At 36.9% G+C, this 15302-nt stretch overlaps 1 protein-coding gene and 3 non-coding genes across 9 annotated transcripts; 3 read left to right on the forward strand and 1 right to left on the reverse strand.

The window, feature by feature from the left end:
* Positions 1 to 128: 128 nt before the first annotated feature.
* Positions 129 to 12177, reverse strand: twk-2 (Potassium channel domain-containing protein; the record flags this gene model as incomplete). Of its 6 annotated transcripts, none has more annotated exons than NM_001364063.2 (25): positions 129 to 443; positions 630 to 818; positions 1117 to 1371; positions 1416 to 1519; positions 1977 to 2137; positions 3671 to 4024; positions 4520 to 4635; positions 5004 to 5359; positions 5531 to 5655; positions 6081 to 6293; positions 6540 to 6679; positions 7656 to 8383; positions 8925 to 9036; positions 9087 to 9195; positions 9388 to 9522; positions 9783 to 9988; positions 10041 to 10152; positions 10369 to 10423; positions 10478 to 10550; positions 10665 to 10891; positions 11165 to 11352; positions 11399 to 11494; positions 11607 to 11694; positions 11749 to 11989; positions 12154 to 12177. In NM_001364063.2, the coding sequence occupies 25 exons, from the start codon at positions 12175 to 12177 to the stop codon at positions 291 to 293; spliced, it is 4560 nt and encodes a 1519-aa protein (NP_001350984.1). The 6 variants fall into 6 exon arrangements, with proteins under 6 accessions (NP_001350984.1, NP_001350985.1, NP_001350986.1 ...); NM_001364061.1 differs by having other exon boundaries at positions 291 to 443; positions 8307 to 8383; NM_001364060.1 differs by lacking the exon at positions 6081 to 6293 and having other exon boundaries at positions 291 to 443; positions 8307 to 8383.
* T12C9.10 lies at positions 850 to 1035 on the forward strand. Its single transcript, NR_050994.1, has one exon. It is a non-coding gene; the product is annotated as an Unclassified non-coding RNA T12C9.10 (non-coding RNA).
* T12C9.9 lies at positions 9620 to 9721 on the forward strand. The gene has a single exon (NR_050995.1). It is a non-coding gene; the product is annotated as an Unclassified non-coding RNA T12C9.9 (non-coding RNA).
* A 1880-nt stretch (positions 12178 to 14057) lies between the features above and the next one.
* T12C9.8 lies at positions 14058 to 14126 on the forward strand. The gene has a single exon (NR_050996.1). It is a non-coding gene; the product is annotated as an Unclassified non-coding RNA T12C9.8 (non-coding RNA).
* The last annotated feature ends 1176 nt before the right edge of the window (positions 14127 to 15302 follow it).

Raw genomic sequence — 15302 nt, forward strand, 5'->3', positions numbered from 1 at the left:
CATTTATCCGAAATTGTAGAAATGCGTTGAATTATTCAGAGGTTCTGCGAGCGTTGCAAAGTTTCTAGGATAATATGTAGAAGCTTTTGTAAGGTGTGACATAGACTATAAACTACAAATATAATGATGAGACTTTATTGATTTTTCATAATTTTAATCATAAAAACTTTAGAAAATATCATACAAATTAAATTTTCAAAGTATGTAAAATAAAAAACAAACAACTATCCGAAAATCAAGAATTTCATTTTTATATAGGAAATACTGAAAGTGAGCAAAATATATGAAAGTTACAAGGTATTATTTTTCTGTGCAGCCGCTAGGATACTCGTCGCAGCTCGCAGACGTGCCACGTTTTTCACAACTCGGATCCACGACTTTTTGGCACGAGTTCTTTTCGTCGATTCCGCGTATTCGCTGAGCACTTGTTCGCGGTTCAGGAACTGAAAGAAATTAGTAGAATAAGTTTCAACCAATCAGCATTGCTAGCCACACCCCTTTGCAAATTGCTGATTGGTTGGTACTTGAATTTTAGCAGCAATTCAATATGTAGCCAGCTTTGAAGCTGACTTTTTGGAAAGTTGTAGATGTTTCAAAAATGCTCTACCAATTTTCTTCAGATAACTTACACTTTGATTAAATCTCCAATAATATTGAATAAACAACCGATTGATCAATTTATTTCCGTTTGCTTTCAAAAGTTGCTTTTGTTTTGTGGTCATTTGTTTGTAAGGTAACGCAGCTTCAACTAGAGAGATGACTCGATGAAAAACTGGAACTGTCTTCCAGCAACTGAAATGACGAGTCACACGATACACCTGGAAATTTATGAATTTAGGTCGATGCCTATTTTGTGCCTGCCTGCCAAAATGCCTGCGTTTGTCTCTCTGAGTTTTGGGAAATTAAACAAGTCAGATGTATGTCGCCTTGAAGGCCGACAGGCATTTTTAGATTTTTGAACAAAGTTGTGGAATTACAAATTTTTTGGTCATTATTCACTATTTGAGAAAGTAAGAGCAATTTCGTATACAGTTAAATAAGAATTTAAGTACAAAACTCGTCTTAAAATATTTTTGGTCGGCTTCTAAAATTTCAAAAAAAAAATCCAAACATTACCCTAATAATATCAACTCTCTGAATCTTGCCACACCGGCTCTTCCCAACTCTATATGCACCACGAAGAACTCCTCTACACGTGAGAGGAGTGACCCGATAGAAATCATCTTTCCAATTGTCTGTTGCATAGTAATGTGTAGTTGACATTGTCTGTTTCCAGTGAATATGATCTGCATCTTCTTCTATCATTTGCATTGTGACCAGATTCGAATCGCAAACGAAACATGATGTGTCCGCTACTTCCGTTGGGGCGACCTAAATTTAGAAGCTTGTTTTCGAAATTTGAAAAATCAGATTACCGTCGCAATAAACTTTTTCGGGCACTGAACAGCGTGCAGAATCGTGTGAGGACCATCCAACGGATGCTCATCATCATTACTATACACTGGGACCTCTAGGCCATCTGAAAAAATTTCACAATTTTAGGTTTTTTTCAATTTGCACATTTTTTGCACATTTTTTGCACATTTTTTGCACATTTTTTGCACATTTTTTGCACATTTTTTGCACATTTTTTGCACATTTTTGCACATTTTTTGCACATTTTTTGCACATTTTTTGCACATTTTTTGCACATTTTTTGCACATTTTTTGCACATTTTTGCACATTTTTTGCACATTTTTTGCACATTTTTTGCACATTTTCTGCACATTTTTTGCACATTTTTGGCACGTTATTGGCACAGGCTAACATTCTGGCAGTTTTATGCAAATGATAATTTTTGAAAAATAAAATTTTCAGTTTTTTTCCCTGAAATATTATATCTAAAAAGTCTGCCAGAAGCCTACACATTAAGCTTTTGGAGCAACTTTTACAGCTTGAATCTAAAAAATTCGCCTGCCAGCCGTCCTGAGATTACCTTTTCCGGGATGAGTGGTGACTTCCATTTTCAATCTTCTCAACAAATTCTGAGGATCCGTATTATTTTGATTCTCCTCACTATCCGAAAGATCTTCCTCCGATTCACTTTCATTTCCATTTTCATCAATGATAACTGCGAACAAGTCGTCTTCCACGAATCTGTTTTTTAATATAATATAATTTTTCCGTCAAAATCATCCCCAGAACGTTCTCAAACTGTAGAAGTATTCACTTCAAACCACATAAAACAGGAACACAATTTTAAATTTTTTAGATTTTTGGAGCCTCTGAAGAAAAATTGTCAGAAAAATCAAAACAATTGAAAAAAAAGTTCGTTGATTTATAAAAAAACATAAACAAATATTTCGTGTGTGTGTGTTGAACATGTTTGATAAGCGAAAGAAGGACGATTCGGAGAGAATGTGCATAGTAGAAAGACGATTGAGAGAGAAGGAAAAGAAATTAGAGATTTTTTTGGATTTTGGATTCTGAAAAGATTAGAGCTTGAGTTTGAACCAAAAACCTTGCACACAGGTATAAAAACGCCTACCTGCGTACCTACAGAAATACTAATAAAAAACAAGAGGCTCAAAATACAAAAAACTCAAAAATCTACAATTTTTTACAAAAAAATCCCACCTCTTGGTAGGCACGGAAAAATCCAAGCCGCATATTCCCTAATCCAAAACCCAAAAAAAAATTCCTACGAAAAACCAAAAATTTCAGAATGCCGACAAAAAAGACACTAGGTGGACATTTGAGAGAAGTAAGCGACAGTGGAGCGACGTTTTGAGGAAAACCCGCATCGAAAAAAGAGAATATACGCATTTTTTTTGAAAAATTCAAGAGAAAATTAGAAAGATAAAAAGAAGAAGAAGTACATATAAAATTCGGAAAAAAAACGTTTTTGAACAAGATTAGGCACATTTTGGAACGATAAGGACAATAATGGTCAAGGTGGATTGGGCAGTAGGGCAAGTTTTTTGATCTACAATTAATATTGAAATGTAGAAAAGGGTATGTTCCATCTGAAAATACTATTTAATTTTGTTGAAAAGCTTGAAAAAATTCTGAAATCAGGGGTGGGCGGCAATTTTTTTTTTGTCGGCAAGTTCGGCAAATCGGCGAATTGCCGTTTTGTCAATTTGCCGGAAATTTTCATTTTCGGCAAATAGCCGATTTGCCGATTTGTCGGATATGTTAAATTCCGGCAGTTTTTATGTTCAATTCTGGCAGTTACCAAATTTTTTTTACAAGACGTATGCTAACTTTTCAAAATAGATGTAGGAACATTCATAGAATACATACGATTTTGCCGGTTGAAATTGAAATTATGCAACTTCTAAAAAACTGTGCAACACCACAATTTGCCGAAAATTTTTTGGCAAATTCGGCTTATCGGCAATTTGCCGGTTTGCCAATTTGCCGAAATTTTTCAATTCCGGTAGTTTGTCAATTTGCCGATTTGCCGGAAAATCTTGTTTGCCACCCACCCCTGCCTCAAATAGTGCCTGAAAGTTTTTCGGCAATATATTTTTCCAGCTTTTTAACAAAAATAAATAATATTTTCCGAAGAAACAAATATTTTTTCCAGCATTTCTATACTAGTTTTAAATTCAAAATGTTGTATTATCAAAAGAGCAATCCCTACTTCCAAATCCACCTTGTAGGACAGATACACATAAAAACTACATCTTCTGGAACCTTTTCCGTGCTGCTGGATCAGTAACAAATCGGAGCAATCGCTGACGTCTCGGATCGAACTCCTTCTGAACTCGCGCTTTTTCCACAGCTTTCGCATTTCTCCACAAGTACTGTACAAAGAGACGCTTCTTGAATGTAGTACCACCTGACGATGTAGATGGTTCATCAACTACTTTATCAATCATCGTGACTATTCGATGAAATGATGTACACGTCTTCCAGAATGAATAGAATCGAATCACTTTGTACACATTGTTCAGCGGTACTTTATTCGCATCATGATGTGTCCTTGATGTTGGTGCTGTATGAGTTGTTTGATGGGTTCCACCAGATATCGAAGATCTAAAAATGGAGCATTAAAAATTCATAGATTCAGTGTGGTGGAGGGGACAAGGACAAAAAGGGAAAGAAAGAATAGAAAAAAGAATAAGTCATTCTAAAAGTTCAGGGATTAGAATTTCACAGTCAGAGCAAATATCAAAATATTTGCTCTGAAACATGTAAAATTAGAGGGGGTTAGTCTAATTTTTCAGACTTTTCAAAATTTCCAGGCAAACTGTTGGTAAATTCCCAAATTTCCCAAAAAGTAATTTACATTTTTGTACTCATAAAAAGTGTTAAAACGGTATTAAAAATTAAATAAAAATATTGGAAATAAATTTTTTTGAAATTATTTTTTTGGTAATTAAGACAGTTGAAAACTGAGCATTCATCACCTTTTTTGACTGAAAATAAGAAATTTTCAAAAATTTTCTGAAACGTCGTACTATGATATTCGTACGTATTTGAACTAAGAAATCAATTTCCTCTTTGAAAGCAACTTTTAAAAAATCATACCTCGGCGTGTTAGACATGCTATGGTGCTGGGGATGAATTTGAGCATGACTTGACGCTGAAAGTGACTGTTGATGGGACAATGAAGCTGACATTGATGTTGTTGGTTGATGGGGCATCTGGAAAATTTTGTTATTAAGAGTTGCAAAGGTGAAAATTATAGTTCGGCAGATGGAAATTTGTTTAAAATTAAAAATGTTATAGTAATTTCTTTGGGAATACCGTAGCGTTTCTGTAGTATTTTTTAGAAATTTTCAAAAAATGTTTCAACAAATTTAGAGTTATTAATATTTTTTCCAAAACTTAATTTTTCGAAAATAATTAAAACTACATATTTTGGGATATTTAAGCATTATGATTCCATTTTTAGAAAATTTATTGAATTTTTTCAAGACCTTTTCTAGATTTTTTCTAGGGACTTGCGTTTTGATACAAATTTTTGAACTTTTCATCATTAGAAAACTCCACCCGGCACTTTAGTACTCACCTGCGTCGCCAACTTCGCCGTAATCACCTTCCCCTTCGCAGTGATACAATTAACCCGATGAAACTGCCGTAGATCATCAGAATAAAAGTATTTGGTAGGTCGAGATGTATGTCTCCACCATTGATCATCTCCAAGTATATCACCCATTCGAACCCGTTCTCCGTCGACAACGAAGCAATAGTTATCCTCGACCATAATCGGTGGTATCGCATTTGTGAGCATACTCGATGGAGCAGCCATCAGATTTGCAAGAGCTGCTTCCGTTTGTACTGTGTCATGATGGACGGAATGAACAGGCATACTTTGATGGAATATTACTGGTTCGTCTTTTGATAGGAGGGCTTCTGGTGTTAGACCTGGAAAAATCGAAAAATTCAATGAAATTTTGATTTTTCGGTATTTTTTTAAATTCTGGTTGAAACTTTTTTTTTGGAAAAAAATCATTAACCGAATTTTTCTTAATTTGCCGAAAAAAACTTGAAAAAACCGCAGAATTCTATACATTCAAATTTAAAAAAAAAACTCACCAGAGTCCACCAGTTCAAAGGCGCCAAGATCAATTTCAGTTTGAGGTGGAGGTCGTTTCTCTTCTTCCACAAAAACGGCCATCGGCTCTTCATCGGATTCGGAAGTTTGTGGATCGAAAGACGGACTGAAGTGTAGTTATTTAGATTTTTTAAAAACAAATTGCTTCAAAAAATAATCCGAAAAATTGGAGTAAATCGTTTAAATTACCATATTTACCTAAAATTGCTTGCTTTTCAGTCGAAGTTATAGCTATTTATACGGAGAATATAATTCCAAATAAAAAAATAAAACTTCAGAATTTTTTTCTTAATTTTTTTGAACGTAAGAAAATTGTCCGCAAAAAATATTTTATTCTTTTGAATTTTTGAAAAATTTCTTTAAATTAGAAATTTCAGTCAGAGCTCTGAACAGAGGTACGCTTATACAATTTTTCAAAAAAAAAGTGTTAAAAAAACGGTAACTGAATTAATATAAGTGCAAAAAAAATAGTGACATGCGTTTAATTCTATGGTAAAAAATCATTCAATCATTCAAAAATCCCCTTCCTACCTGGGAAGCTTGCTCTCGTGTACCTCCTCGGGAATAATCTCAGGCGGTTCATACTTCTTCCCGCTCACCGAGCACTGAGAGAACAACGAAGGCCTCGGCTGATAGTAGACACGTGGTGCCGAATGAAGTTGTCGACGTGGTGATGAGATAACAGAAGATGTGAACATTTCAGGACATTCATAGTCCGATAACAGAATATGCGGTATGCATTCTCTGAACGTATTGGTGAGAGAAAAAATAAAATATTATTGGATGCAAAATTGGATGCAGATGCAAAAAAACTTGCAAAAAATTGGGGGGGGGGGGGGGGGGGGGTAAGTTTATGAATGTGAGGGATAACAAAAATAGATGCAAAAAATATTTTTAAATTGGTTTCTAATGAATTTTGGTGTTTTAAGTCGTTTTAAAACTATCAAGTTTTAAGTAACAAGGTTATAAATGCTTCCTGCATTTTCATACCTGTCATCGTCCTCGTCGCAATCTTCCTCCTCCTCAATCTCCTCGTCGATATCTTCTGGAGTGTACTGGAATTCACGAGATGCTTCTTCAAGCATCTGAATGTATGAATCCCAGTCTTGCATACACGCGAGACCGATTGGCTGGAAAAATCGAGGTCATGGAGGAAAATAACACAGTAAGTTGGTTCTAAAAATGCTCTTGCGCAGAAATTCAATTATCAGATTTTTTGCAATCATAGTCCCGTGGAAAAGAACAAGGTTTTGCTGACCAATCAGCGATGTCGGCCACGCCCTTCGAGCCTTGCTCATTGGTCAGAGTGCTTTTCATTGGCGCGAAAATTTGAATTTCCGTTGTCAGAAAATTTTCAGAACTTTAAAAAACTTTCTAACATTTTTTTAGAAATTCTCCAAAACTTCTCAAAACTTTTCTGATTCTCCCCAAATTTTCCAAATATTTATCGGATTTTTAGAAATGTTCTAAAACAGTTTCAGGGAGTTCAAAATTTTCTACAATTTCCAGAAAGGCTTGAAAATTTATTCGAACTTCCAGAATTATCTAAACCTTTTCCGAATTTTTTAAAAAGTTCAAAGCAATCCCCGAAATTACAAATAATTTCCGAAACTTTCCCAAATTACTTATCACTTTATGCGAAAATTTTTTAAACTCTTCGAAACGTTCCATAATTTTTAAAAATTTTCAGAAAATTTCCAGAATTTTGCAAAAAATAAAAATAAACTTTCCGGAACTTTTTCGGATTTTCTAAAAATTTCTATATTTTCTACAACGTGATTAAAATATTTCATTCTAGATTTTTTCCGAATTTTTCAGAGCTTCTCAAAACTATCGATAATATTATCCAAAACTTTCCGTCATTTTTAAAAATTTCTCAAATATTTCAAAATTTCCAAGGAAGTTCCAGAAGCTTCCCCGAGCGTTTCGAACCAATTTGAAACTTGAAACACAAATTTTATTACTATTAGTTTAATTATTCAACATGTAATATTTTTGACAACACTTATTTAAGCCATTCAAGCCTAAAAGCGATAAAAATAGGATAGCGAGAAGCGGATACACATAGAGAAAAGCAACATTCAATTAAAAAAGAAGCATACTTACCGACCGAGGACTTATCAATACAACAGACTCTGGATTAGAATCGCATGACAAATCAGGCAGAGGGGTCTCCGTTGTTTCAGATGTTTGAGTTGGAGATTCCAGACTGATTTTCGTGGAGTTCCTTACCAACTTGAACAATTTTGGAAGATCTTCTTTGATGCATAGCTCGGGTCGAAACCTTCGAGGGCTTACATTAAGCCAATCAAAAGAGTGGAGTGGATTCTGTTGCCTGGCGATTCGCTCCTTGTTTTTTCGTTTTAAAACTGGCTCTGGTGAAGTTGAGATTTTATTCTCATCTATCACTGATAACCGTTTCGGGGACAAAGAAAGCTTTGGAACATAGGGAGGCGGTGGTGGGGGATGAAGAATATCAGGTTGAGGGTGAAGTTGAACCTTTCCAGAAAAACCATCGGTACTGTCATAATGATTTGCAGCAAGTTGAGATTCCCGAAAAGCACCAAACACAAGATTGTTACATGCATCAGCATCATCGAAAGCATCACAGATAGCGGCAAGATTTGAAAGCATGAAGGGTTCTGGTAAACGGAAAGAAAGCGGAGCAGCCGTGTAAATTGGCTCGGATGCGATGGCATGCTTCGTACGGATCGTTGATCCGGTACGTGCCGACAACGGTCGACGGGGACTACTTACAGAATTACTTGGTGGAGGTGATGGTATTTCGATTGGTGGACACGAGTTACTTCGTCGTGCCGATTTGGCGTCTTTCGCTGAAATTTTTTGGATTTTTTTTCGAGATAATTAAAGTCAAAAATGAAGATTTTTCAAAAAATTCCAAAACGAATTAAAGTAAAATAAATTTTCCTAAAAAGTAAATTGTTATTTTCGGAAAAATGTGAAAAATCGATAAACCACTGGTTTTTTTTTCTGAAAAAAATGAGGATTTTCCAGAAAATCAAAAAAATTCAGAAAATTTTTTTTGAAAACTAAAAGATTTTTTGGATTTTATGGATTTTATGTTTAAAAAAACTGGGAAACTTCACTTCTGGTAGGATCGAAAAGTAATAATTTAAAATTTTCTTGATTTTGAAAAGTTGAACTTGAAAAGTTGTTTCAATTGAAAAATTTAATTTTATTAAAAATAAAAAAAAACATTTTTAAATTAAAAATCAAAAGTGTTCGTTTTTGGTAATTTTTACAGAGTTTAATTACAAAAATTTTTTAGCAGTAATTTTTTTGCAATTTTTTGAGAATTTTTTTCTAATTTTCTCAAACTCTCTTAAATTTTCAAATTTCGTTCTAAAAACTTACCCAAACAATCGTAATCGAATGATATGGATGAAGCTATAGAAGGTGAGTATAAGTGACGGTGTAAAAATGATATCACGGACGGCGTCGGTGAATGATAATTATCCCAGTAGGCCTGAAAAATAAGGCTTATTTTATGAATTTTCCATTTCAAAGTTAGCTTACTTGTCTGATATGTACTGAAGGCTCCGTAGAAAGGGAGCAATGTTCGGATAGGGACGGACCGGACTCGTCCCAGCTAGCACCTCGATTCCGTTGGAATCGACAAAAACTTCTGAAAATGAAATATGTGTTTGCCTGCTTGCCTATCTACCTGCCTACGAAACCTGTTTTTGACCTAGACTTTCATGAGTTTTTGTAAATAAAAACTCAGGGCAAAGTTACGCCTTTGCCAGTTGATAGGAGTAGGCATAGGTTGTTTTGTAGGCAGGCAGTCATGACAATTTTTAGATAACAAAAAACTCACTGTGATCTTGCAGAAGAATGACTCCAAACACTTGGCTGGAAACTTCTAACCGAATGAATTGTCGGTGAGAAGAGGTCTTCTTCGTCATATGTGTCATAAAAACGGAGTTGGAATGCCGATAATGAGTCGTCGATTCTAAAAAAAATAATATTTTTCAATGATAGGTAGGCAGGCACCTCTATGTACCTACGTGGTGCCTAGATTTTCGAATTTCAATTTTACTAATTTCAAATCATTTGTGAAATTCAAATTTTGCTTCGACCAATCAGCAGCGTTGGCCGCGCACATCGCCCAACGATGATTGGTCGGAGTTTTATAATTCAGAATTTCGATTTTGAAATTGAATTTTTTCAGGTTTTTGCAGATGTTTCATTTCTAGACTTTAAAAAACTCACCGCATCATACTATTGTCGAATCCTTTCGACTCAATCGACGGCGGATCTTCTTCCTCCATTTTCTGCTGCAGCTGCTCTTGCTCTCGTTCGAATTTCTCCACAGCATGCACATACTTCCTCAGAATTTCCTCGCCTTGACCCATTGCTAACCTCCTTTCGAGCATTCTCTTCTTTTTCAGATATTGAAGAAGATCGGTTCCTTGGAACTGAAATTGCTTTGAGTTAGAGAATGAAGCCAAAATCTTAGAAAAAACTCACTTTCCGACCGAAGTAATGGATCTTCTGGATGTACTGAATACCGGCAAGATCGATACACATTGTGGTGACGGAGAGTCCGACGCCGAGGTATATCAGCATTATCGCGATGTAACTGAAATTTAATCATTCAAGAGTTTTTATAATAAAATTTGAAATCAACATATTCAAGTTAGTCTACCCATGAACTTTTAGCCCAAAAGCTCCCAATGTCGTAAAGTATGGCGCTTGGTACGCAATCAAACTGTGGTTGCGTATTTCTGGAGCTACAGTAACTTCGGAAAATTTAAAATGATGCTAGCGACTTCTAGTTTTTGAATAAAACACTTACTCATGATTTTCTGGCACAATATCCCCAAATCCTATTGTTGTAAGTGAAATGAATGCTGAAAATATTTACATATATATTTTCTTTTTTTATTTCTTGAAAATAAACTTACAATAATAGAAAGCATCCATGTATGACCAGTCTTCAAGTATTGAAAACAGAATCCCGCCAAATGCTATATATAACTGAAAAATAGTGACGTAGGTACAGTGATGTCTACGTGCGGTAGGCATGTAGGTAGGTTTCTAAACTGCCCCCCCCCCCCCATTTTCCCCCTAAAAACCACCAAAAAAGCTCACCAAGATAATCGTGAAAACCATAAGAACGGGCACTTCCGACTTGTCAATCTCGTCCATATCCATGTCTAGAATTGACGAGTCCTGGTTCTTACTTGCACTTTCCAAGTCGTCACTTATGCTGTCTTCGAGCCCGCGAAATCGTTTCCAAGCCGAATCGAGACGTGCACTCCCTTTTCGCATGTGCTTATACAACCAGATCGTGCATTCTGACAAGAATTTTCCGAGATCTGAAAAAATTTTTTTTTAGAAAGGAGGACTTGTCTAGGGAGGCTTCCATGTAGGCCCCAAAATGCCTTCAATCGAACTATCGGTTTCAGGTAGGCGTCAGGCTCAGTACCCTGCCTTCATGAAAGGCCTAGAGGTAGCCAATTTGAGAGAAGCATACGATCAAAGATTGAGGTAGTTGAGCTCAATCAAGGTCGGCTGCGAATTTTACAAAAAGGCCACACAGTTTACAGAGTGTTTTTTTTTAATTTCAAAACTCCCTATCAATATCTCACCTCCAATCGTGATGATAGCAATCGGAGCACCGAACAATGCAAAAAGTACACATGCGAGCCGTCCAAGAGGTGTGACTGGAACGATATTACCATATCCAATTGTGGCCATTGTTGTTGCCGCGAAAAAAAGAGCACTACTCGTCGTCCACATTTTCTCGGAGCCCCGGTCACCTCGCTTGTTGCCGTGCCTGGAAATTTGCAGACTAGAATTAGTCAAAAAGTCGGATTACTCACCGATGCCTTCGTTTTCGTTCACTATCTCCTCCTGTTTCATCAGCTTCTTCATAACTGGATCTTCCTTCAAAGCCGATTGTTCGAACATCAGAGTACCTAGAATTTCAGTTTTTTTTTAATTGAGCATGCCTACGTGCCTACTAGGCCCTCGTAACAAGCCTCGAAATAGGTAGGCAGGTAGGCATTCATGTAAAGGAAAAAGACTCACCTAACGTATTGCTCTTTAAACGCCTTGTACAATTTTTCACTATACAACATCAGCTCTTTCTCGATGTCTTCTTTCCACACCTCTTTCTCTGAAAATCAGAATTGTCAGATCAAAAACTGCAAAACTAATAGTTTAGACCTACCATTATTATTGATCTTATAAATGAGATTACTTCTCATCTCGGCGATCGTCTTTCGTCCCGTCTCCTTCAACCGATCTTCGTTGGGCGACTCAAGTGTGTAGAAGATCCACGCGCCGATGGTTGCGTAGATGCACACGCAGACGACAAGTACGATATGCGGTAGGGCGAGTTTTGCATACTTTCGGATGTTTTGCAGTGTTGTTGTGGTCTCGTCGTCGGGCCGGGCGCTCTCGAGCAAGCCCTGCAAGAATAGCCAAAGAATTAGTCACAGCATAAGCCGAAGACAAGGCCTAAAGCTATGCCTAGACCTAAGCCGAAGCATATACCTAAGCCAAAGCATAAGCCTAAGCCTAAGCCTAGGCCTAAACCTGGACTTAACTCTAAGCCCAAATCTAAGCCACTCACCTCAATTTCTTTGAAATCCTCCATTCAAGTCATTTGAGAAAAGTTTAAAATTGATGAATTTATGAAGTATATGACGGATGTGAAATTTGAAAATTGAACTAGAAGAGAGTAGGTTCTGTAAAAAAAGAGATTAAGATTTGCTTGCACTAGACAATTCGTCGAAATAAGGGAAAAAGTATGAATTAAATATTACGATCAAAAGTACAATGGGACTGGGAAATTTAATGGTAACAAAACCAGATGAGGTCAGCTGTGATCAGAAATATTTTGCACAAAAAAGAGCACGAAGCAACTAAAAAAACGACGGCATCTTTTCTTTTCCAGCGACATTCGTTTTTTAATTAAACTCGAGGAGCGGCGCCCATGTGAGCTGCCAAAAATGAGTGCAGACATCTTAGATATCTCGCGCGCGGGGCGCCAAATTCAAAATTCTGACATGGATGGTGGCTGAAGATGGTGGTAAGAGAGGGAGAGAGAGAGAGAGGAGTCCTTCGTCAGAAATTCATTGGGAGAGAGGAGAAGAAAGAGGGCGCGGAGCAGGGGATCCATACAAAGAGTGCTTAATGTTGAGAGAAAAGAGGCACAAATAAAATGAGTTGGTTAGTAGGAATTGGGGAAGATATTGGGGGAGAAGAAGACACCGATACAGCGTTGATCAAACATCAAAGAAATAGTCGAGACTAGAAACTGAATAGGATTTGACGTGCCCTAGTGCCTGTCTTTACCTGCTTGCCCACCTGCCTAAGTCTGACGTAAGCTACGGGGTTTTGGTGCAATTGAAAGATAATCCAAGGAAATTGGAGCAGGTACGAGGTAGGCGCCGGCAGCTTTGAAGGCAGGCCTACAGATATTTTCCTGTCAAACAAAGGTGCCTACCTGATGCATGCCTGCTTACCACCTGTTTTCTGCATTTTGGCGTTAAATATAAAGCTTAGTGGTTCAACTGTGCAAATTGCCGCAAGTTCAGCCAGGAAGGATTTTTAAAGTAGGCATACGAGGCAGGCGTAGGCCGTTTTTAAGGCAGGTAGGTAGGCGGGCGCATTTGTAAAAAGTAGAAACTATGTACCGAAAATATTAAAAAGTATTGTAAAATTTTGAAAAACGGTAAGAGATGGGCTTTTGAATTCCAAAAAAAAATTGCAGGCAATGTTTACCAACCTTCATTTTCAAAAATTCTGACAAAATTTTCTGACAAAAAACCAGCCTACCTTGATGCCTACCTTGCTTGACTATCTGCCTACTTCACTGCCTGCCTACCTACATACCTACCTGCTTGCAGGCATAACATGTGCCTACCGACCTTGCAACTCTAGAAATTGCACATTCCATCTCAAAGCACAAAGTGGGAACTTTAAGCTCCTTCTTCCAAAACTTTTATTCCGATTTTTTCCGGATTTTATTCCAAGACATTTTTCTTTCCTAATAAGCTGGGATTACCATTGTTGCAGTCCAAAAAATACAGGAAAAATTGAAAAACGGCGGGAAAATTGAGGTGGTGTTGGGTGGTGGGGAATTGGTGGGTGCACTTGTTTAGAAAGACAAGCTTTCCGGGTGGCTGGACTTGTGGAAAACGAGAGTTTGTATGTATGTATGTGTGTGTGTATGGGGGTCTGTGTGTGGCGAAGATAAATGAAGAGCAATCTGAGCAGAAGATTCGGCCCCCACCTCTCCTTTTTCGAGTCTTTTTCAAAATGAGAGAAGGGCAAACCGACGAAATTGAATAGAGAATAGGTTGGTTTATGTGTCGATCGGCGGTGAAAAAAACCAGAAAAAAAACTGCAAGAGGGGAGGAAAAAGGGGTGACTTTTCGCAATTTTTGAATCAAAATGTAGGCTTAGGTTAAGCTTAGGCTTAGGCTTACGATGAGGCTTAGGCTTACGCTGAGGCTGAGGCTCAGGCTTAGATTTAGGCTTAGGCTTAGGCTTAAGTATTGGTTTAGGATTAGGCTTAGGCTTAAGCTTAGGCTTAGGCTTCATTAGGGCGTTGTCTAGGCCAAATCCCAGAAAGTATTTTTGGTGGCCGATTTGCGTTGTTGCGGTCACATTTTTGCGCCAATATAAAAATCAAAAAAAAAAAAGAAATTCCAAAAGATAAAAGTCGATATGACTATTATTTTAAATTTTCAGTAAATTTTATAAAATTAAAGTTTTAAATTAAAAATTTCTTAGATTCTGAATTGGAAAAAAAAAATTTTTTCAATCAAACAAATGGATCTACAAAAAAATTATTTCAAAAAAATTACCGATTGCAATCCTAGGAATGAGTAAACTTGGACGTAAAATGTGTTGCATTAGGTCCGTAATCAATTTCGACAGTGTGAACGCGTTTAATTGATTTAAAAAACCCCATTCTCAAGATCAGTCCAGCATTGATTTTTTCAGAAGTTTGCAAAAATGAACCCAGTGGGTTATTATTAACTCAAACCTTTAAATTTTTAGTATTATTTTCAGTTTGAAATATATATATATATAAAATGCACAGAACAATGTATGTTTTATTTCGATTTATGGTGAAGTGTGAGCTATTGAAATTTCAAAATCAAAAACAAAAAAAGAAGAACATGCTCTATCATTTTGACATAAATTTTATTTTGTCCGTGCTATATGTCAATTGTCAGTCAGCAAGAAAATAAAAACAAAAAGGAGAAGAAAATGACGTGGCTTGTCGAAGGATACGTCATATCATTGTGTCTCGACGGAAAATACTAAGGACCAAACTAGTTAGTCAATGGATTGTTTAGAAGGATTTGAGCTGGCTCTAGCTTGACCTGGCTCATTGAGCATACAAGGAAAAGGGACACTTGGGTAAAAGTTCTTAGGGTTTTGAGTAAGAGTGAAAGAGGGATGGAGACTTAGAGAGGGCAGTCAAGCAGTAAGAGTAACAGAGCAACACAACAATGTTTCAACTAAGAAGTTTCCGAAGGTCCAGCACACATGTATAAGGATGTCTGCTAGAGATAGAGAGACAAAAAGACAACTGCAGCCCCAGAGTTTTATTGCCAATGCATAGAAGGACGGGGAGCGAGTAGTAGTGTGGTGGTGCTGGTGGACCAGGACCATAGAAGAAGAAGCCAGTAGTTTTGTGGGGCTAGGCTCCTACTACTCTCTGTGTCTCTTGGAAAACGTTGTCTCTAGCTGTATATGGGGGAC

This window comes from Caenorhabditis elegans, chromosome II (assembly GCF_000002985.6).
Source record: "Caenorhabditis elegans chromosome II".
NCBI lineage: Eukaryota > Metazoa > Nematoda > Chromadorea > Rhabditida > Rhabditidae > Caenorhabditis > Caenorhabditis elegans.